Source organism: Penicilliopsis zonata (genome assembly GCF_001890105.1).
Source record: "Penicilliopsis zonata CBS 506.65 unplaced genomic scaffold ASPZOscaffold_2, whole genome shotgun sequence".
NCBI lineage: Eukaryota > Fungi > Ascomycota > Eurotiomycetes > Eurotiales > Aspergillaceae > Penicilliopsis > Penicilliopsis zonata.
This window is the reverse complement of record NW_019208912.1, coordinates 1,641,544-1,656,788: the sequence shown is the minus strand read 5'-3', so window position 1 is coordinate 1,656,788 and position 15,245 is coordinate 1,641,544. Positions and strand designations below refer to the sequence as shown.

The 15,245-nt window shown below is 51.7% G+C and overlaps 6 protein-coding genes across 6 annotated transcripts; 1 reads left to right on the top strand and 5 right to left on the bottom strand.

Moving 5' to 3' along the window:
- Nucleotides 1-17: 17 nt before the first annotated feature.
- ASPZODRAFT_128800 (hypothetical protein) lies at nt 18-1,177 on the bottom strand. The gene has a single exon (XM_022722118.1). The coding sequence runs from the start codon at nt 1,147-1,149 to the stop codon at nt 58-60; it is 1,092 nt and encodes a 363-aa protein (XP_022584690.1). The 5' UTR covers nt 1,150-1,177; the 3' UTR covers nt 18-57.
- Nucleotides 1,178-1,617: 440 nt separating this feature from the next.
- Nucleotides 1,618-3,860, bottom strand: ASPZODRAFT_13268 (hypothetical protein; the record flags this gene model as incomplete). Its single annotated transcript, XM_022723085.1, has 9 exons — nt 1,618-2,244; nt 2,303-2,982; nt 3,041-3,053; nt 3,115-3,125; nt 3,180-3,243; nt 3,306-3,343; nt 3,407-3,576; nt 3,642-3,777; nt 3,836-3,860. The coding sequence occupies 9 exons, from the start codon at nt 3,858-3,860 to the stop codon at nt 1,618-1,620; spliced, it is 1,764 nt and encodes a 587-aa protein (XP_022584689.1).
- On the bottom strand, nt 3,703-6,418 carry ASPZODRAFT_22854 (hypothetical protein). Its single transcript, XM_022727907.1, has 6 exons — nt 5,883-6,418; nt 5,725-5,795; nt 5,467-5,663; nt 5,013-5,390; nt 3,836-4,938; nt 3,703-3,777 (listed from the first exon to the last, which is right to left on the bottom strand). Exons 1-5 carry the CDS (start codon nt 6,039-6,041, stop codon nt 4,139-4,141), a joined length of 1,605 nt encoding a protein of 534 aa, XP_022584688.1. The 5' UTR covers nt 6,042-6,418; the 3' UTR covers nt 3,703-3,777; nt 3,836-4,138.
- Nucleotides 6,419-6,599: 181 nt separating this feature from the next.
- Nucleotides 6,600-8,589, top strand: ASPZODRAFT_128795 (hypothetical protein). The gene is made up of 7 exons (XM_022722117.1): nt 6,600-7,164; nt 7,254-7,358; nt 7,428-7,652; nt 7,739-7,881; nt 7,955-8,022; nt 8,086-8,116; nt 8,179-8,589. Exons 1-7 carry the CDS (start codon nt 6,985-6,987, stop codon nt 8,498-8,500), a joined length of 1,074 nt encoding a protein of 357 aa, XP_022584687.1. The 5' UTR covers nt 6,600-6,984; the 3' UTR covers nt 8,501-8,589.
- A 1,521-nt stretch (nt 8,590-10,110) lies between these two features.
- ASPZODRAFT_13265 (hypothetical protein) lies at nt 10,111-11,481 on the bottom strand (the record flags this gene model as incomplete). Its single annotated transcript, XM_022723078.1, has 6 exons — nt 10,111-10,408; nt 10,467-10,497; nt 10,559-10,626; nt 10,685-10,802; nt 10,862-11,237; nt 11,311-11,481. 6 exons carry the CDS (start codon nt 11,479-11,481, stop codon nt 10,111-10,113), a joined length of 1,062 nt encoding a protein of 353 aa, XP_022584686.1.
- A 1,308-nt stretch (nt 11,482-12,789) lies between these two features.
- On the bottom strand, nt 12,790-15,031 carry ASPZODRAFT_128792 (hypothetical protein). Its single transcript, XM_022722116.1, has 2 exons — nt 14,917-15,031; nt 12,790-14,842 (listed from the first exon to the last, which is right to left on the bottom strand). Exons 1-2 carry the CDS (start codon nt 14,996-14,998, stop codon nt 12,900-12,902), a joined length of 2,025 nt encoding a protein of 674 aa, XP_022584685.1. The 5' UTR covers nt 14,999-15,031; the 3' UTR covers nt 12,790-12,899.
- Nucleotides 15,032-15,245: the final 214 nt, after the last annotated feature.

The following is a 15,245-nucleotide window of genomic DNA, read 5'->3' as shown; positions in this document are numbered from 1 at the left end:
TATACTGAAATTATTGAAATAGGCTCCATCAATATAAATATATTCGCTGCTCTCCAATCATTCAATCCAAGGCATTCTCGGCGACCGTCGATACTTCTCCCTGCTTTTCAGATTGTTGTAGGTATAATCGGTCTGACGACACCACGTCTTATCTGTTCGATAGTCGCCGTACCCCAGATTCCTAGACGTGTGGAATGAGAAGGAGACGCCATCCGTCAACGGCATGAATCGTGACCAGCGTAGGTCGGTGAATCGAGTCTGGCACCACCTACAGCCAACCTCTCTGCTGTATCTGACATAGCTGTCACTGGGAATCAGCATATCATCATCGTCGTCATCGTCGCCGTCGTTGTGGTCGTCGTCGGGAGAACCAAGTTGCTGTGCGTCAAGCAAATGTCGACGCAGCTCCCGGTGCGGACACAGCAGTAAGGGGATACCCATCCGTTCGAGCTTGTCAAATACATATACCCTCCACAATGCATCTATCTGTAGCTGTCCGTCTCCCTGTAGAATCGCCGTGACAACCACAGAGAGCCTGGCTTGAGCGTACTGGGCGGACTCCTCACGCAGTAGCATTGCCCCCCCATCTGCGGAGATGACGACGGAGAACATATTTTTCAGCCTGCCACGAGGCTCACAGCCCGCCCGGAGAGACCAGACCAGGTCGACTTTATCGGGGTATGTGAGCTTCAGGGTAGGCAGGATCTCGACCATCCCGCATCGCGGCCCGAGCACGCAGACTCGTCGCCTCGCGGGCTGCAGCAGCCGGCTGTAGCGCGAGAACTGTGAACGAGGGTGTAGCTTGATGCAGCCAGAGCAGATCCGCCAGTGCTCATCCTGGAGGCGTCGAAGAAGCATCCATCGGTTTGACCTGTGGGATCTTGGGCGACACCCATCCGGAGGGACGGCGAGGCAGACTCGTGACTGGTGGCTGGCCGTTGAGAAGATGGCGAGGAAGGTCCAGCATGTGATTGCGAGACAGACCCGATCAATACCAGATATGTATTTTGTGATCGCCAACACAATCTCAATGGGGATTTGTAGCAAAGGGGGTACGCTGCCCGGTGGCAGGGGTGGTGGTAGTGGTGGTGGTTCAGGGGGCCGATATTTGAAATAGAACTTGAGCGGAGGGTGGCCAAACTTCACCATGTCGATCTAGTATGGAGGGCATCTCTATAGCTCGGGTGTTTCCAGTCTGTGTTTTTCAAGGCGTGTCTATTATTTATCAACGGATGATGTCAATATGTCGACTTGATGGATTGCAATCTTGGTTGAACCGTTCTTCTCCTTTCACCCACCTCTGTTTGTTGATTATTATCATCTTGCTCAGCATCGGATTATTCTTTTGCAGTCGGGTCAAAAACCGAGCGAGCAATTCGATCAATTAAATCCAGAAACAATGGTTGATTCTTGATTGCACCTTTAAGTGCCAATACTCTAATTCTATATATAACGGCAATTAAATCCTTCCTATGCAAAACTAATTTTTTTTTCCCAATGCCAAACAAGTTTTCATCAGCCCACTAACAAAAGCATTTCATCATTCAATCTCGGAGAGTCAAGTTGCACATTTCATAGGGAAGTCGGTGGCGCCTATTACCGGCACCGCCGGGCAATCTAGACCGAGTTGGTGGCCAGATTGAGCTCCCGATGGCTGAGATCGTGACGGTCCTTGAAGACCTCGGTGATCTCTTCAAGGCAGTCTGCGGCAGCGGCAAAGAAACCAAGGAAGGTCTTGCTCGGCGCCAGGACACGGCTCAGATACTCCGGGTGGAACTGTACGCCGACGTACCACTTGTGGTCCTTGAGCTCGACGATCTCCATTCGCTTGCCGGTTTCATCCTTGCCAACGAACGACAGGCCACCTTTTTCAAGGTCCTCCACCAGGTCTGGGTTGACTTCGTAGCGGTGACGGTGTCTTTCCCAGATCTGCTGCTTGTCGCCGTACAGCTTCCGCAGGCGAGACCATTCAGTGCCGGGCTGGAATTGGGTGGCGCGTTTTCCTAGTCGCATCGTGCCGCCCATCTTTGTTTTGTCGATCTCAGGCATGTAGACAATCACAGGCTGCTCGCACTGTTCGTGGAATTCGGCACTGCCAGCCTTGCTCATGCCGCATACGTTCCGAGCAAACTCAATCACGGAAACTTGCATGCCGAGGCAAACACCAAGGTAAGGGATGTTGTTGACACGAGCCCACTGGGCCGCTTTGATCATACCCTCCGTACCACGCTCTCCGAAACCACCCTGATCCCAAGATATTAGAAGAAAGTCAAAACATGATTCAATTGACCCGTGAACATACCGGGACCAAAATTCCGTTCGCTGTGGAGACCGAGTGCCAGGCCTTGTAGTATTCAGCAGGGTTCGCTTCCTTGTGTTCGTCCTCCAGGTGAGATGAGTCCACCCAGATCAGGTTCAGCTTCTTTTGGCAATGCATTGCCGCATGTTCCAAAGCCTTGTTCACGCTCATATACGAATCGCGGAGACTGATGTACTTGCCGACCAGGGCAATCGTAACCGTGTCGAGAATGTGATTTTGGCTGGTAGCCAGACCTTGCCATTGCTGCCAGATTGTCTTGCCTTGCTCAACAAGCTTGGGATCTTTCTGCATGGACGGGGCATCAATCTGGAGCAGTTCCTTCACGGTGTTGAGGAAACCCTGACTTTCAAGAAGGATAGGAACCTGGTATGTGCTTGGGACGTTGTGAACACCCACGACCTGTCCCTGTTCCACCTGGCAGGCATGAGCGATTTTCTGGATGGTGGCCATTTCGAGAGGGGCCTCGCAGCGGCACGCAATCAGGTCCGGTCTCAAACCGGCGCTGCGGACATCGCTGATAGCTCTTTGGGTGGGTTTGGTCTTTTGCTCAGAACCGATTAACGGAACATAGCTGACATGAATTTGCAGGAAGTTGTTCTTTCCCGCCCGCCTCTGAAGCTGGCTCATGGCTTCAATGAAAGGAGCGCTCTCAATATCTCCGACTAGAGAATGGCGTCTATTAGCAAGTGGCAAGAAGGACTAGATATCGTCACACCATACCTGTTCCACCAAGCTTAGAGCGAAAGTCATGTTAGTACATGGCAAAAGCAATGTTGCTATCCCCAGGAGGAAACACTCACTTCAACTAGAGAATTCGGTCAGTAAAACATCATTCTACAACTCCAGGCAAAACACTCACTGATACAAACATCCGGCTGTCTTCCAGACTCATCGACAGGAACCTTGGCAACCCGCTCGACCCACTGGTAACACGTTAGATCTGCTCAAGATAGCAGGACTCAGAATTCTGGAGTGCAGAACGAACGCTTTGGATTTCGTTGGTCAGATGTGGCACAATCTGGACTGGAATTTTGTCAGAACAAGCCATCGATAGAAATATCCCTTCCAGGGTGTATATCCACGAACCCGTCTTTCCAAGATAGTCTCCGCGACGTTCCTTGTTGATAACATGCTGATAGATCTTGCCCGTAGTGATATTGTTATCTTTCCCGAGTGTGACACCGAGGTAACGTTCGTAGTTTCCAAGATCGAGGTCGGCTTCACCGCCATCATCTAAGACGAAACATTCGCCATGCCTTTTTTTGTCCGCCCATAGTCAGCCTCATCGGAATCCAACAAAGCACAGTGGAGTCAAACTAACTCAAGAGGGTTCATAAGACCGGCGTCAACCGAAAGATACGGGTCGATTTTGATGCTGGAGACGGCCAGGCCTGCAGTTTTCAGCAGCAAACCGCAGCTGCTGGCAATAATGCCCTTCCCAACACCGGAGATGACACCTGCACTCGTGAGCAGTGCGACTTAGCAGGAAAACGATTGGGGAAAAAAAAAACATACCTCCAGAAACCAAAACGTACTTCATCTTTGCAGTAATATAAGGAGTGTGGCGACAATAAATTCGACGATTGCCCTCCTGGTTTTAAGCCAGGGAGGGGGGGGAGAAAAGAAAAAAAGGCGGCTATACAAGGCGGGACGAACCATTCTAGGCGCCAGCTGCAGGAAAAAAAAAAGGTCACGTGTGGTGGGCAACGGTGGCAGAAAGACACCGCCCCGTGATTCGACTGGCGGGGAATTCCATAAAAAAAGGGTTTCTTTTGTTACAAGAAGTTTGAAGGTAATAAATACATGAAATCGACATATCTACCTGTCCGTTTGAGCTGCTTGCTGTATCAGTTCCTTCAGGGGCCCAATATACCTTCCTCTTCCTCGCACGAGCCAGTCGCAGATCAAAAACAGCAGGACTCCCAAAAACACGGGGCCCGAGTAATTCATATTCGTCGCAGACACAGGGACCTCCGTCGGGAAGATGACAAATATACACACAAAGATTGCGTAGACAATGGCGTAAAGATTGACGGCCAACCCCCATCGGCCCATTGTCCAGGGGCCGAAAGTGATTGGCTCGTGTAGAAGGCGTTTGCGAAGCATGAGGACCACAGGAATAGTGTATGAAACATAGATGGAGCTAGTGGTCAGCGCCAGGATGGCTTCGAGAGCAGTAGTGGAGGCGATATTGATCAGGGAAAGAACCATGGTGATAACACTGACGAGGCAAATGGAGCGGAAGGGGATGTGGTATTTCCCGTCGACCTTGGCGAAGAATTTGGAATAAGGAAGACCACCATCACGAGCAAAGGCCCAGGTGAGTCGAGAGACAGAAGCAAGGAATGCAATGTTGGAGACAAAGCCGACGGAAGTGATTGCGGCTTGCATGGCGGTAGCCGCCCTCACCGACCCGGTGGTCTGGTACAATATGGCAATGATCGGGTACCCTGTTGGCGTAGACATGACGGTGTCGACGTCTCCGATGCAATATAAGAGGACAAGAATAAAGGCAAATGCCAAAGTCCCGTTGATGGCAATGGTTTGAATGAGAATCCGTGGGATGACTTTGGCTGGGTTACGGACTTCCTCACTCATGTGAAGCGCTCCGTCGAATCCTGTCAACGACTTAGTGTGAGTCTCAGCAAGGAGGAATGTGCGATGACTGCACAAGTCACCTCGATTCTCTTACCAGTCAGAGAGTACGTGACAGTCAACATCCCCAGACACCAGGCGACGCCATTGCTCTTCCATCCGTTCTCGTTCAACAGCTGGGTGAACACAAACTTGGACGTACTCCGTGGCGACAGCAAAACCAACGGAACGACCAGGACGATGAAAAATGCAATATGCATAATTCCCCCGCACAGCTGCAGTAGCGGTAGGCTTCTGACGGCGAAGATGTTGATTGCGAGCGAAACGAGCATCACCGCCCACATCAGCAAGGTTCCGTGCCATCGCTCATAGACATAATCGGGGTAGTTTAGAATCATGAGGCCTTGGATCTGCGTTGCGACGAGGAAACAAATGCTAGTGCCGGCAGCCTGCCAGGCAAAGACGGTGATCCAGCCTGTGCGAATAAAGACCGTTAAACTCGCCCTCGATCTCGCCTGAGGGGGAAGGGGGGAGTTCTTTGACTACCGTACCTTGCATCCAGGTGCAGAACGCCCTGATCTTCGGCGGCGCCAGCAGTGCAGTCCAGTGGTATTGGGCTCCTGCGAGCGGGCATATCGATGCCAGTTCACCCAACGACATAGCCAAGGCCATCGTTCCGGAAATTGACAACAGCATCCCCCAGACCAGAGCGGCTGGTCCCCCGTTGGTCAACCCTTCGCTGAATCCGCTATTCATGCAAGCCAGTTACTACTCTGCAGTCTAAACCAGGACGTATTCAACGTGCCTACCTCGCGATAGACTCCCAAGAAGCCAGCAATGTGATCGACAGGGCCAAGATGGAAAGCGACCCGAACTTCCTCTAAACCGAGCAGCGGGCGAACCGTTAGCAAACACCTCTCTCTTGCTTCGAATGGACTCAAAAGTCTTGATTCAACCTCTTTCTTACCTCCATCTGATATCTTGCACCTGTATTGCTCGCCGATCCGATCATCCCGTTGGAGCCACCGTCTCTCTGCTTCAGCCCACTGTTAGGCTGGATCTCCTGCACATACTGCCGCGGGACTCTAGTCCCAAACGGCGTCATCTCGATTGAATCCTGCGACATGGTGACTGTAGAGCTGTCCTGGACATCGGATGGTGGTTTGCAAGGTCACACAAAAGGCATCTCCGTTGGTCGCGGAGGAGGGGGTTGTACAGCGACTGTCCACCCCTCCGACAAGGATATCTTAACTTCCAGATAAAGGGCGACGACTAACTACCGACCAGGTTGAAGACGGAACACATGTGCCTTGGTACTATTTAATTTCGGAGCACGCCACAGGACCAGGGTAATCGGATTGTACCATCGGCCACATGGTTGGCCACAGAAAGTAGAGGCTAGAATGTCGCGGGTTTTCCCCTGGTCTACTCCGTACTCCGTACACCTGTTCACGGGCTAATAGCGGCCATCTGGATGAGAATGGATATGGCTTCTTTTCTTTTTTCTTCTTCCACGACTAGTCTCGCCTATGCAAGTCAGTTTTCCCCTATCACGGCCGTGCTGAAGCGGCCGATGTAACGATTGTTTCGCCCCACAGCCAGCAACCTGGCCTTGATAAGCTACAATCCGCCGACTATCGCGCAACTCTCGCCACTGGTAGGTCAGGCTAGAAGCACAACCCCCCCCCGGTCCAGAACAGAAAGCACTAATGGTTTCTTCTTAGGGGATGGCTCGTATAACATGGGTTACGGAAGGAACAGTGTCCTGGACAATACTCCGTAGGTGGGCCAACAAGAGGCGAGTTCTGCGAGTTCTGCGAGTTCGCCCCTGAAGACTTGTTGCTCCTTCAGCAACACGCAAGCGTCACGGAGGAGTTAAAACATTTCCCAGGATCAAGGGTCCAGTGGCACGTTATCCATGATTAGCTATTCCTACGCTGTGTATATCATTTCAGACTGCCCGTTGGACCAATTCTAAATCCTTCGACTGAGTCCTTCCGAACTCTTTTCAGCCTGGCCCCCAAACTCCGCTACCACCACTACGACAGTGGTGCGGTGATCAGGACTACATGGCAGGGACACTGCCACCCATCTTCCCCATCACGGCGGACGATCACGGCGGGTATGTCGCTGTCTCGGTGTATACGCTGCTTTGCTTGACTCTCGTGTTAGTCGTTGCGCGGCTGTTTACTCGATGGTATATCGCAAGAGTCATCCACGCGGACGACATACTCCTCGGCGTGGCGATGGTAAGCAAGGCTCTCCCCGCGCACTCCGACTGGCGTGGCTGCTCGAATAGTTGAACTGATGGGGGCCCCGGGGGCAAATGAACGAACAGGGCCTTGCAATATTCCAAAGCGCATTCGTTCAACTGGCAATCGACCACGGACTCGGAAAACGGATCAGCACTGTCTCGACTGGCGAGTATGACGCATTTCAGAAGGTAACAATGGACCCTGTGGGCGTTTGGACCATACCATAAGATGACGAGGTCTTCTTACACCTGATACAGTATATCTATGCGACCCAAATCCTCCTGATCGCCACCGTCACCTGCAGCAAGCTCTCGCTCTCGCTCCTCTTCCGCACGTTGACGGCTGAAGGAAGCTTGAAGTATACTGGCCATGCCGTGATCGCCGTCATTATACTGTGGGCAGTGTCCTCGATATTTGCCCTCGCTTTTCGGTGCTCATTGCCTCATCCGTGGATATATTCCCAGACACGTTGCATCGACCAGGTAAGTGGTAACCAAGTCGTGAAACATCCTCACATCCTAAGCCAAAGGCAATCTCTCCGTCTTCAGTATGATAATAACGGGTTTAGGGCGCACTTGTAACGGCCATCGGGGTAGTGAATATCTTGACTGACATCTTGTTGGTTTTGATTCCTTGCATTGTACTTCACCAAGTGCAAATTACCAGGTCGAAGCGGCTGAGGATCATGGCCATGCTTGCCACTCGTTTTCTGTACAAGAAGCTCCTATCTAATTCTTTTTTTTTCCATGATAGAGTATAGCACCTGCTGACTTGTATCTTTCAGGGTCTGCATCGCGACTGGACTGGAGATCCACTATGCGCTTATTGCGCTCCATGATTCTGACCGAACATGTACGATCTCCAACCAACTACTAGTTGCTGTGGTTTGACTTGCCTTTCGCTAATCAGATCTAGGGGCGAGTATCGCTTCAGTGATATGGGATCAGTACGTGTCGAAGAAAGCGAAAAGAGGGAAACGAAGAAGAAGGAGGACTAACCGGATTATAGGGCTATGATGAATCTCAGCATCATCACGACAGCCGTTCCCTCCCTCGGCCGCCTCGTTGTCGAGCTCAAGCCCAGCCTTAACGCGTTCACCTTCACCAAACAGCACACGTACTCGCCGAACACGAACTACATCGTTTCATCGATGTCTAGCCACTTCAGAAGTGAACAGCGCAACATGGGCGAGGACCTGGGTACTCGTACCTCCGTCCACGGGCGTGGGCAATCACACAAAGAAGACTCGGACAGTACCAAAGAGCTGGTAATGGGAGAGCCCGCGCAGCAGATGTCGATCACGAAAACGGTTGATTTCGAGATACGATAAATCTACCTGGCTATACATGTACAACAGTCTAGACAACGATATTAATGATGTATATGGATATACGGAGTATAACTAGAGTTATTGCATCAATATTCTCTTTAATCATACATAGCGTGAGGGATTGTTGTCGGGTAAGTTCATTGCCGCAAGGCAAGCTCATTGCCAACGGGTCCGAAGATGGCATGGATGTAAGTCGGTCTCTGAGCTTAGGAAGGTAAAGGAGCAAGATTACATATCGTATCGTTTCCAAGTTCTTGTCCCTTGTCAGTGACATGAATGGGAGATCAGTATTTTTCCGTAAGACTCGTAAAGTAATCAATTCCGATACCGCACAGAGTACTCCGTACCTAGATTAGAGATAGGTAGCATGTAAGATTAATATTTTGATCCACGATCAGCAATCAGATCGGTGGAATCTTGTTGATCGATCGTTCCCTTGGTAGATGAGTTGATGTGGAGTGGTTTTCATACCTAACCGCTGTGCTAATGTCGATCATGATCTCCCGCTGATCATCGCAATCAGATCGGGGAACGGGACGCCCGAAATCGATCGAGGTTGGGCATTCACTAGTCAACTAGCCAATATTCTTGTGGATCTGTCTGCAATCGTGTTGCGCGATGTGCGACGAGGTCCATAGCTACGGAAAAACTGTGAAGCGGCCTGACCAAGATCTCCTTTTATGGAGACGACAAGCCTCTGGTTGCCACGAGGATAGGACAAGCGGTGTATTCCGGATGAAATTCGCTGTACTCCGTATTAGATAGCACAGAGTACTCCGTATTACGTACTCCGTATATCGTGTCAATGGTATTATGTGCTGTGTAATACTGGAACGATCACCAGCCAGGAAAGCCGATAAGATGTTGCAACTCGCCAGAAGGGTGTCTGTACTTTGTATAGAGTACTAATGAGACACGTAAAAATACTGGCGGGTCCAATGTTAGCACAAGGATCACCAGAGGCGTCGTCTCCAGGTTCAAAAATCAGTGTCCTCGGAGTTCTTTGGAAACTGGGCCTTACCCAGTGACGGATTCGTATTGAATACCCGATTGATAGTCGTATAGTCTGGCTCTCGAGATATTATCCGTATTGAGGTGGTTTAACAGCCGGTCTGAGAAGCCGTTTCTTCTTCATATTCAAGAGCTTAGAGGTCTGTTTCACGGCTAACAATGGTCTCCAAGCTGGATATGAACGTAAGATCAGATGAATACTACCGAGAATCGAGTCATTAGAAGTCTAGTTGCCTTCCGTCCATAGTTGAAGCTGCTGCAGAGGAAGAAGGAGAATCAAGGCGTACACCTGCGTCCAGAGCCGGATGCCTGAGAAGTAAGGCACAGGACGCCTGCTTTGGGAAGTCACGGGCGAGGAGTGACCTTCGATCACGGGACGGTGACGATGTTAGTCACCTGAGATTGACGCTCCTGCCATCTTCAACTATTCTTGTCCAACAGCCTCACACTATTTCGACTCCTCTTCAAAGTGTCGATACAGCAGGGGTCGAGTGAGGTACGTACTACCAGGCATAGTACTATCTAGGTTAAGAATCGTTATTATTAACATAACTAACATTATTAACATTACTATTATAATATAGGGAATGCTGAAGCCGTTACCATGCCTCTCTTGACAGATTATGTCTCTGCTCATACTGGACAATCACGTCGTCCTGTCTCTGGATAGTCAGTGTCGCTTCATCGTCGCCTAGGCTATCCTTTCGGTTCTTCAGCCGACTGGACAACTCGACTTTCGATCCATCCTTTTTATTAGAGCCGTTTCGGTTACTTCTCTCGTTGGAGACCGGTGTGTACGGATCGGTGCTGCCAAGGGCTCGCTTGCCGAGAAGTAGTTCGATCAATGGCGCAAGGGTGGGAATACACGCTGCGATGATGATAGTATTCGACTCGATACTAACATGACTCATTAAAACACACTCAACCTCTAGAAAAAAGAACAGGGTATTCTTACTCGGTCCAGATAAAGACATCAGCGCTTGCATCTGGAGGAAGATGTTAATAAGCCTTTCTATTCGAACGTGTGAGGAACCGGAGTATTCTCACAGGTAGTATCCGAACGGTTGTACAGGGATGGCAGCCGTGAACATTTCACAATGGCCATAACACAGGCACTGTCGAGGTCGTGAGAAAGGTGTTTGTACCTTTTCGGGGCCACAAGGATGAACTTACAATACCCCAAGGCCCATAGCGATGCTGAGTCCGATCTTCTTTTTTCGGTGCATGTGGAGTTTTACTAAGATCAGAATAGGATAGATCGCAAGGTATAGGTCCACGGCTGCCGAAAGGCCTGTGTCAAAAGACTGTTAGTCATGGCAATACTCGAAGATGGGAAACCCGGCGCCTCACATCCTACCGCAATCGAGTATTCCACCAGGATAGACGCGTTCCAGCACTTTGCGCCCTGGATACCATCCACCCACAAGGCCCTGGTAGGGTGACACTGTGCAAATAGGATCACCACGCAGCAAAGTGCCGCCAGCCCAGTTCCACACACTAGGGTCCACATGAAGATGCGCTGTGATCGACTAGGATTCATGATTCGGACGAGGAGTGCCACGACCGCTAACTTGGGTAAACAGAATGACAAGATTCCAGGTGCAAACGCCACAGCGTTGAAGAACTTGGCCCGTTCCAGCTCATGTGGTTCAAGGGTCGAGGCATGTCTTCCGTACCCGGCATGGATTGAGACAGTTACAATCGAGGCATATATGTACTCGATGATCTAGTCATGAAGAGATCGTCAGTTCCCATGCCATAAGGAGAGATGCAATTTGAAAGGGGCTTCATAGTCACACCATCGACGCGCTGATCAAGATATCATCCAATCCTGTTTTTTGCAAGACATAGATTCGGACAAACAATCTGGCGAGGACGAAGACGGAAGAAATGGCTGTCAAGACCCAGATTATGCTGAGGATGGTAGGGCCTTTATCCTGGCTTATGCCATCGCCTGAAGAGTCGGTCATCGGTAAGAAGAAGAGTAGTCTATCCGCATCGTTTGTTCACTTCATGTCTGATGATCTGACGGGCTTGAAAATGTGGCAGAACAGGGAAGCAATCCCAAAGGCAGCAGCGTTCTTTCCAAACCCTAGTTTTACGGCGAACAGAATTCCGGGTTTGAGTACCTTCATATACGAGGCACGGGGGGGTCCATTATGAGTATTTCCGATTCCCTAGCGCACTGTTTTTCAAGTTTTCTGGGTCAGGTGGATAGATGACCGCCGGCATTCCTTCATGCCTCCTTGCCACTTTAGGGAACAGTGAGAACTGGGCAGTCCCTCATTTATCGGCTTCCCTAGCCGTTTATGAGAGGAAAGACGGAGCGGGCTATAAAGAGTCTGGATTGAACCATCCTTTTTTCGAGCCAAAGAGGAGGCTTTTGATCATCGACGGTTCAAATTGCCATTCCAGGAAGTCGGGACGGTTCATTTCCCCACTGTGGTGCACTTTAGCCTCGCTGACAGCCCGCCGATCAGGGGTTAGACGGTATTCTTGCCTGCAGGCTGTCATCGTGTGCAGAAACCTTCCCAGTGCAGAAAATGACAGGCGCCTCCCCTCGTGCTATAGCCACTAGCCGATGGAGAGCCTCGTTTTTGATGGAAAGAAAAAATATAACCAATACTCTCACATGGTTCTTTCCAAAAGGTTGGTACGAGTTACCAACCCGTCGGTGAATCAGCGGTGTGGTTTGTCCTCTTCCTCCTGGCGCACAGACATTAGGTGGTGGGGAAGCGGTTGCGATAGCGTTCGCAGGAACGGCCTGTTGGATACTGGAAACCAACCACATTGGTTCGATTTGTAGTGAGATGTCAGATGCGGATGGTGATAAGTATAACTATTTTCCGACCCTGGTGGGAGATGAACCCAAATCGCCGGGTCGCTTGCAGCTTGCGAGAAATGACCGCTGATCCCGTGCAGATTCAGCCATCGGTGGTTTGTCGCTCAGGGCTCGAGGCTTGAGGGTCAATGACGATGCCATATGGAGACTGTTATTATTAGTGCCCAGCCATTTGGCATCTGGATTCTTTTCCCGGAATGGCAGGCCTTGGCGCTTCGTTGAGCCGGGGTGTTTCATCAACTCGGTGGCTTCTGACAGAGAGAGATCCTGTGGGAATTACTACGGAGTACACACGGCGTAATTTGCAGATGATAGGGGTAATCCGTTCCTGGCGCTGGGATATCATATGATGTAACCACAGTATTCATGTAACTTAGTTATGTACATAAGGAGTAGATTAACCATCCTATTTATTCACTGACGATACTCTATGTAATACAGAGTAGTTACTGCATCTACTAGATATTGTACTTATCCAGGCTCGTAGTTTCGGATATAAATGTAGTATGTGAGTGCATTATATTCAGGTTATATACTGTGTAGAAACTATGCATCACGGGGTTTCAACATGAGCCCCTCTTTCAGCGCCATGGTGATATCCTTGCCCTCGACTTGAGCGACGATGGTATACACCCAGCGAAGACGAGCCAGGGCAACTGGCAAACCGGCACGACGGTACCTCACGACAGCCGCGTGGTAGAGGGAGCGGACGAAGACGAGCCTGAGCGGGGCGCCGTGGTCGACGAGGTATCGGTAGAGCTGGTGGAGGAGGAAGAAGGCGCGGCAGGGGCTAAGGTGAGGCGAGGTAGCGAAGGAGACGGCCAAAGCGTGGATGAGCTCGAGGCCGCGGTGTGGGTCTGGGACGGACCAGCCTTGGGAGAGTGGGTGCTCGCCTGGAGCGGGAAAGGGAGGGTGATAGCGGACGAGGGCCATATCGTCGGGGTGAGGGAGGGGGATCCAGGAACGGTAGAGGGCGAGCTTGAGCGGGGTATGGGAGCGGAGGACGCGGATGAGGGTCCAGACGTCGGTGGAGGAGCCCGTTTGGGCGAGGCGGACGCTCTGTTCGATGAAGTCCGGGCTGGTCACGTCCATCTGGCACACGGTGGCGTCGAAGCTGCCGAACAGGAACGCGCGGGTGGCGTTGTACGCGTGCAGGTCCATGAACACCTCGGAGAAGGAGGCTGCCTGGGATTCGAGCCGGCGCATCACGTCCCGCGCGTGGTCCGAGGTCGTGCCGCGCTCCAGGAGGTCCATCAGGTCGACGGACAGAGCAAGCAGGCCGTTGCCCGGGAGGCCGAGGTCGCGGGTCGCCCGTAACAGGAAGGTGAACAGGTCTGTGTGGTGTGCCTTGTCGTTGTCGATGGTCGATACGAAGAGGTGCAACAGATCGGACATGACAAAGGTGGGACGGTGGTCGCTGAAGCTTTGAAGAACCCACAACCGCAAGGTGATCTGGTGCTGCAGCGAGAGGCCTTCAACGGCAGGCACGTTCTTCCAAAGCGGCGAAAGGAAAAGATCTGGAGTGTGTGGCATCTGGGCAATGACGTTCTGCCAGACGTCCAGCAGTCGTCGTTTATATTCGCCGCTATGGTCTGAGCGGGCGAGTTGTTCGGTCGTGGAAATCAAATGGCCTGCCGTGACATCCGCGTTTTCATGCTTCAGAAGCTCTTGGATAGCTCTGATGACTGTGTCGTTCATGTCCGACTTGGCCGCCAGGTCGAGCCATTGTATAACCAACGCAGACACCCAGGAGGACCCTGCGGCATTGAGACCAGGATATCCCGTAGTGATGTCTCCGATCAATAGCATGGCCTGGTCATAAGGCAGCATCGCCGTCAGCTGAGCAAGCCAGGTCTCGACAGTCGAAGGGCTGAGGTCCTTATGACTCAGGACCTCGCAAGAGCCGATGGCATGCCACATATCTCGTAACCGACGCACGGTGCTTCGCAGCTCCTTGTGCGATGGGACGCGATCTGTGTGCGGGATGCGCGGGAGCGTCTCAACGATGTAATGGATCTCCTCGACAGGAATAAGGCCAACTTTCAGAGCACTGGTGACCGCCTGGAACAGCTTCCCCCGCGCGTGCGATGTGGAGGGAAGATCGGCCAGGTGGTCGATGAGGGCGACGAAGTTGCCAGACCCAGGCGTATTCAACGACGGGTCGCCGAGGAAGGCAGCCACCTTGAGAGCGACCTGGAAGTTTCGCACTGCGGAGGGCAGCATCTCCGTGAGAATCAGCCGGCTGTACCGAGGATCCTGCCGGAGATCGATCCGTAGCCGGCGGAGGATGCCCCTCATATCTTTGAACGTCCAGTCTTCATCCTTGATATAATTGCGCAGAAGCCTTTCGAAGGGGAGCTTTTCGGGGGGGCGATTTTTCTCGAGCGAGTCTAGGCTGGCGTTGGCGTGTACAGCGTCTGAATCTGCGTCTTGCAAGTCCACGAATTCACCACCCCCAGAACCACCCTTGTAGATCGGAGAAAACCAGCCTTTAAAATTAGCCACACGTATTGAGAGAGAGTCAGGCAAAGAGGAAAAGAGAAAAAAAAATCCCCCTTCTTACCATGATCTGTCGACTCCTTCCCCCGCGATAGCGCAGCATGCTCTGTCCCATACCGGCCAAACAGCGACGCGATATCCGGCATCTCGCCGACACCACCCCCCGCAGCAGCCAACGCCGTATTCCGTCTCTTAGCCAACCGTCTCCTGGCCTCCAACGGGCCCGGAACCCGACTCTCATACCGTCTCTGCTGTTGACAGTGGTGGTGGTGGAAGGGAAACGCTCGACCGGGACGACCGCGACCGACGAAGCGGGAGAAGGCGAGAGACAACAGCTCATCGGAGATGATGTACTCGTACGCATGCGTTGGAACGGGGCCACATGCTGTCGAG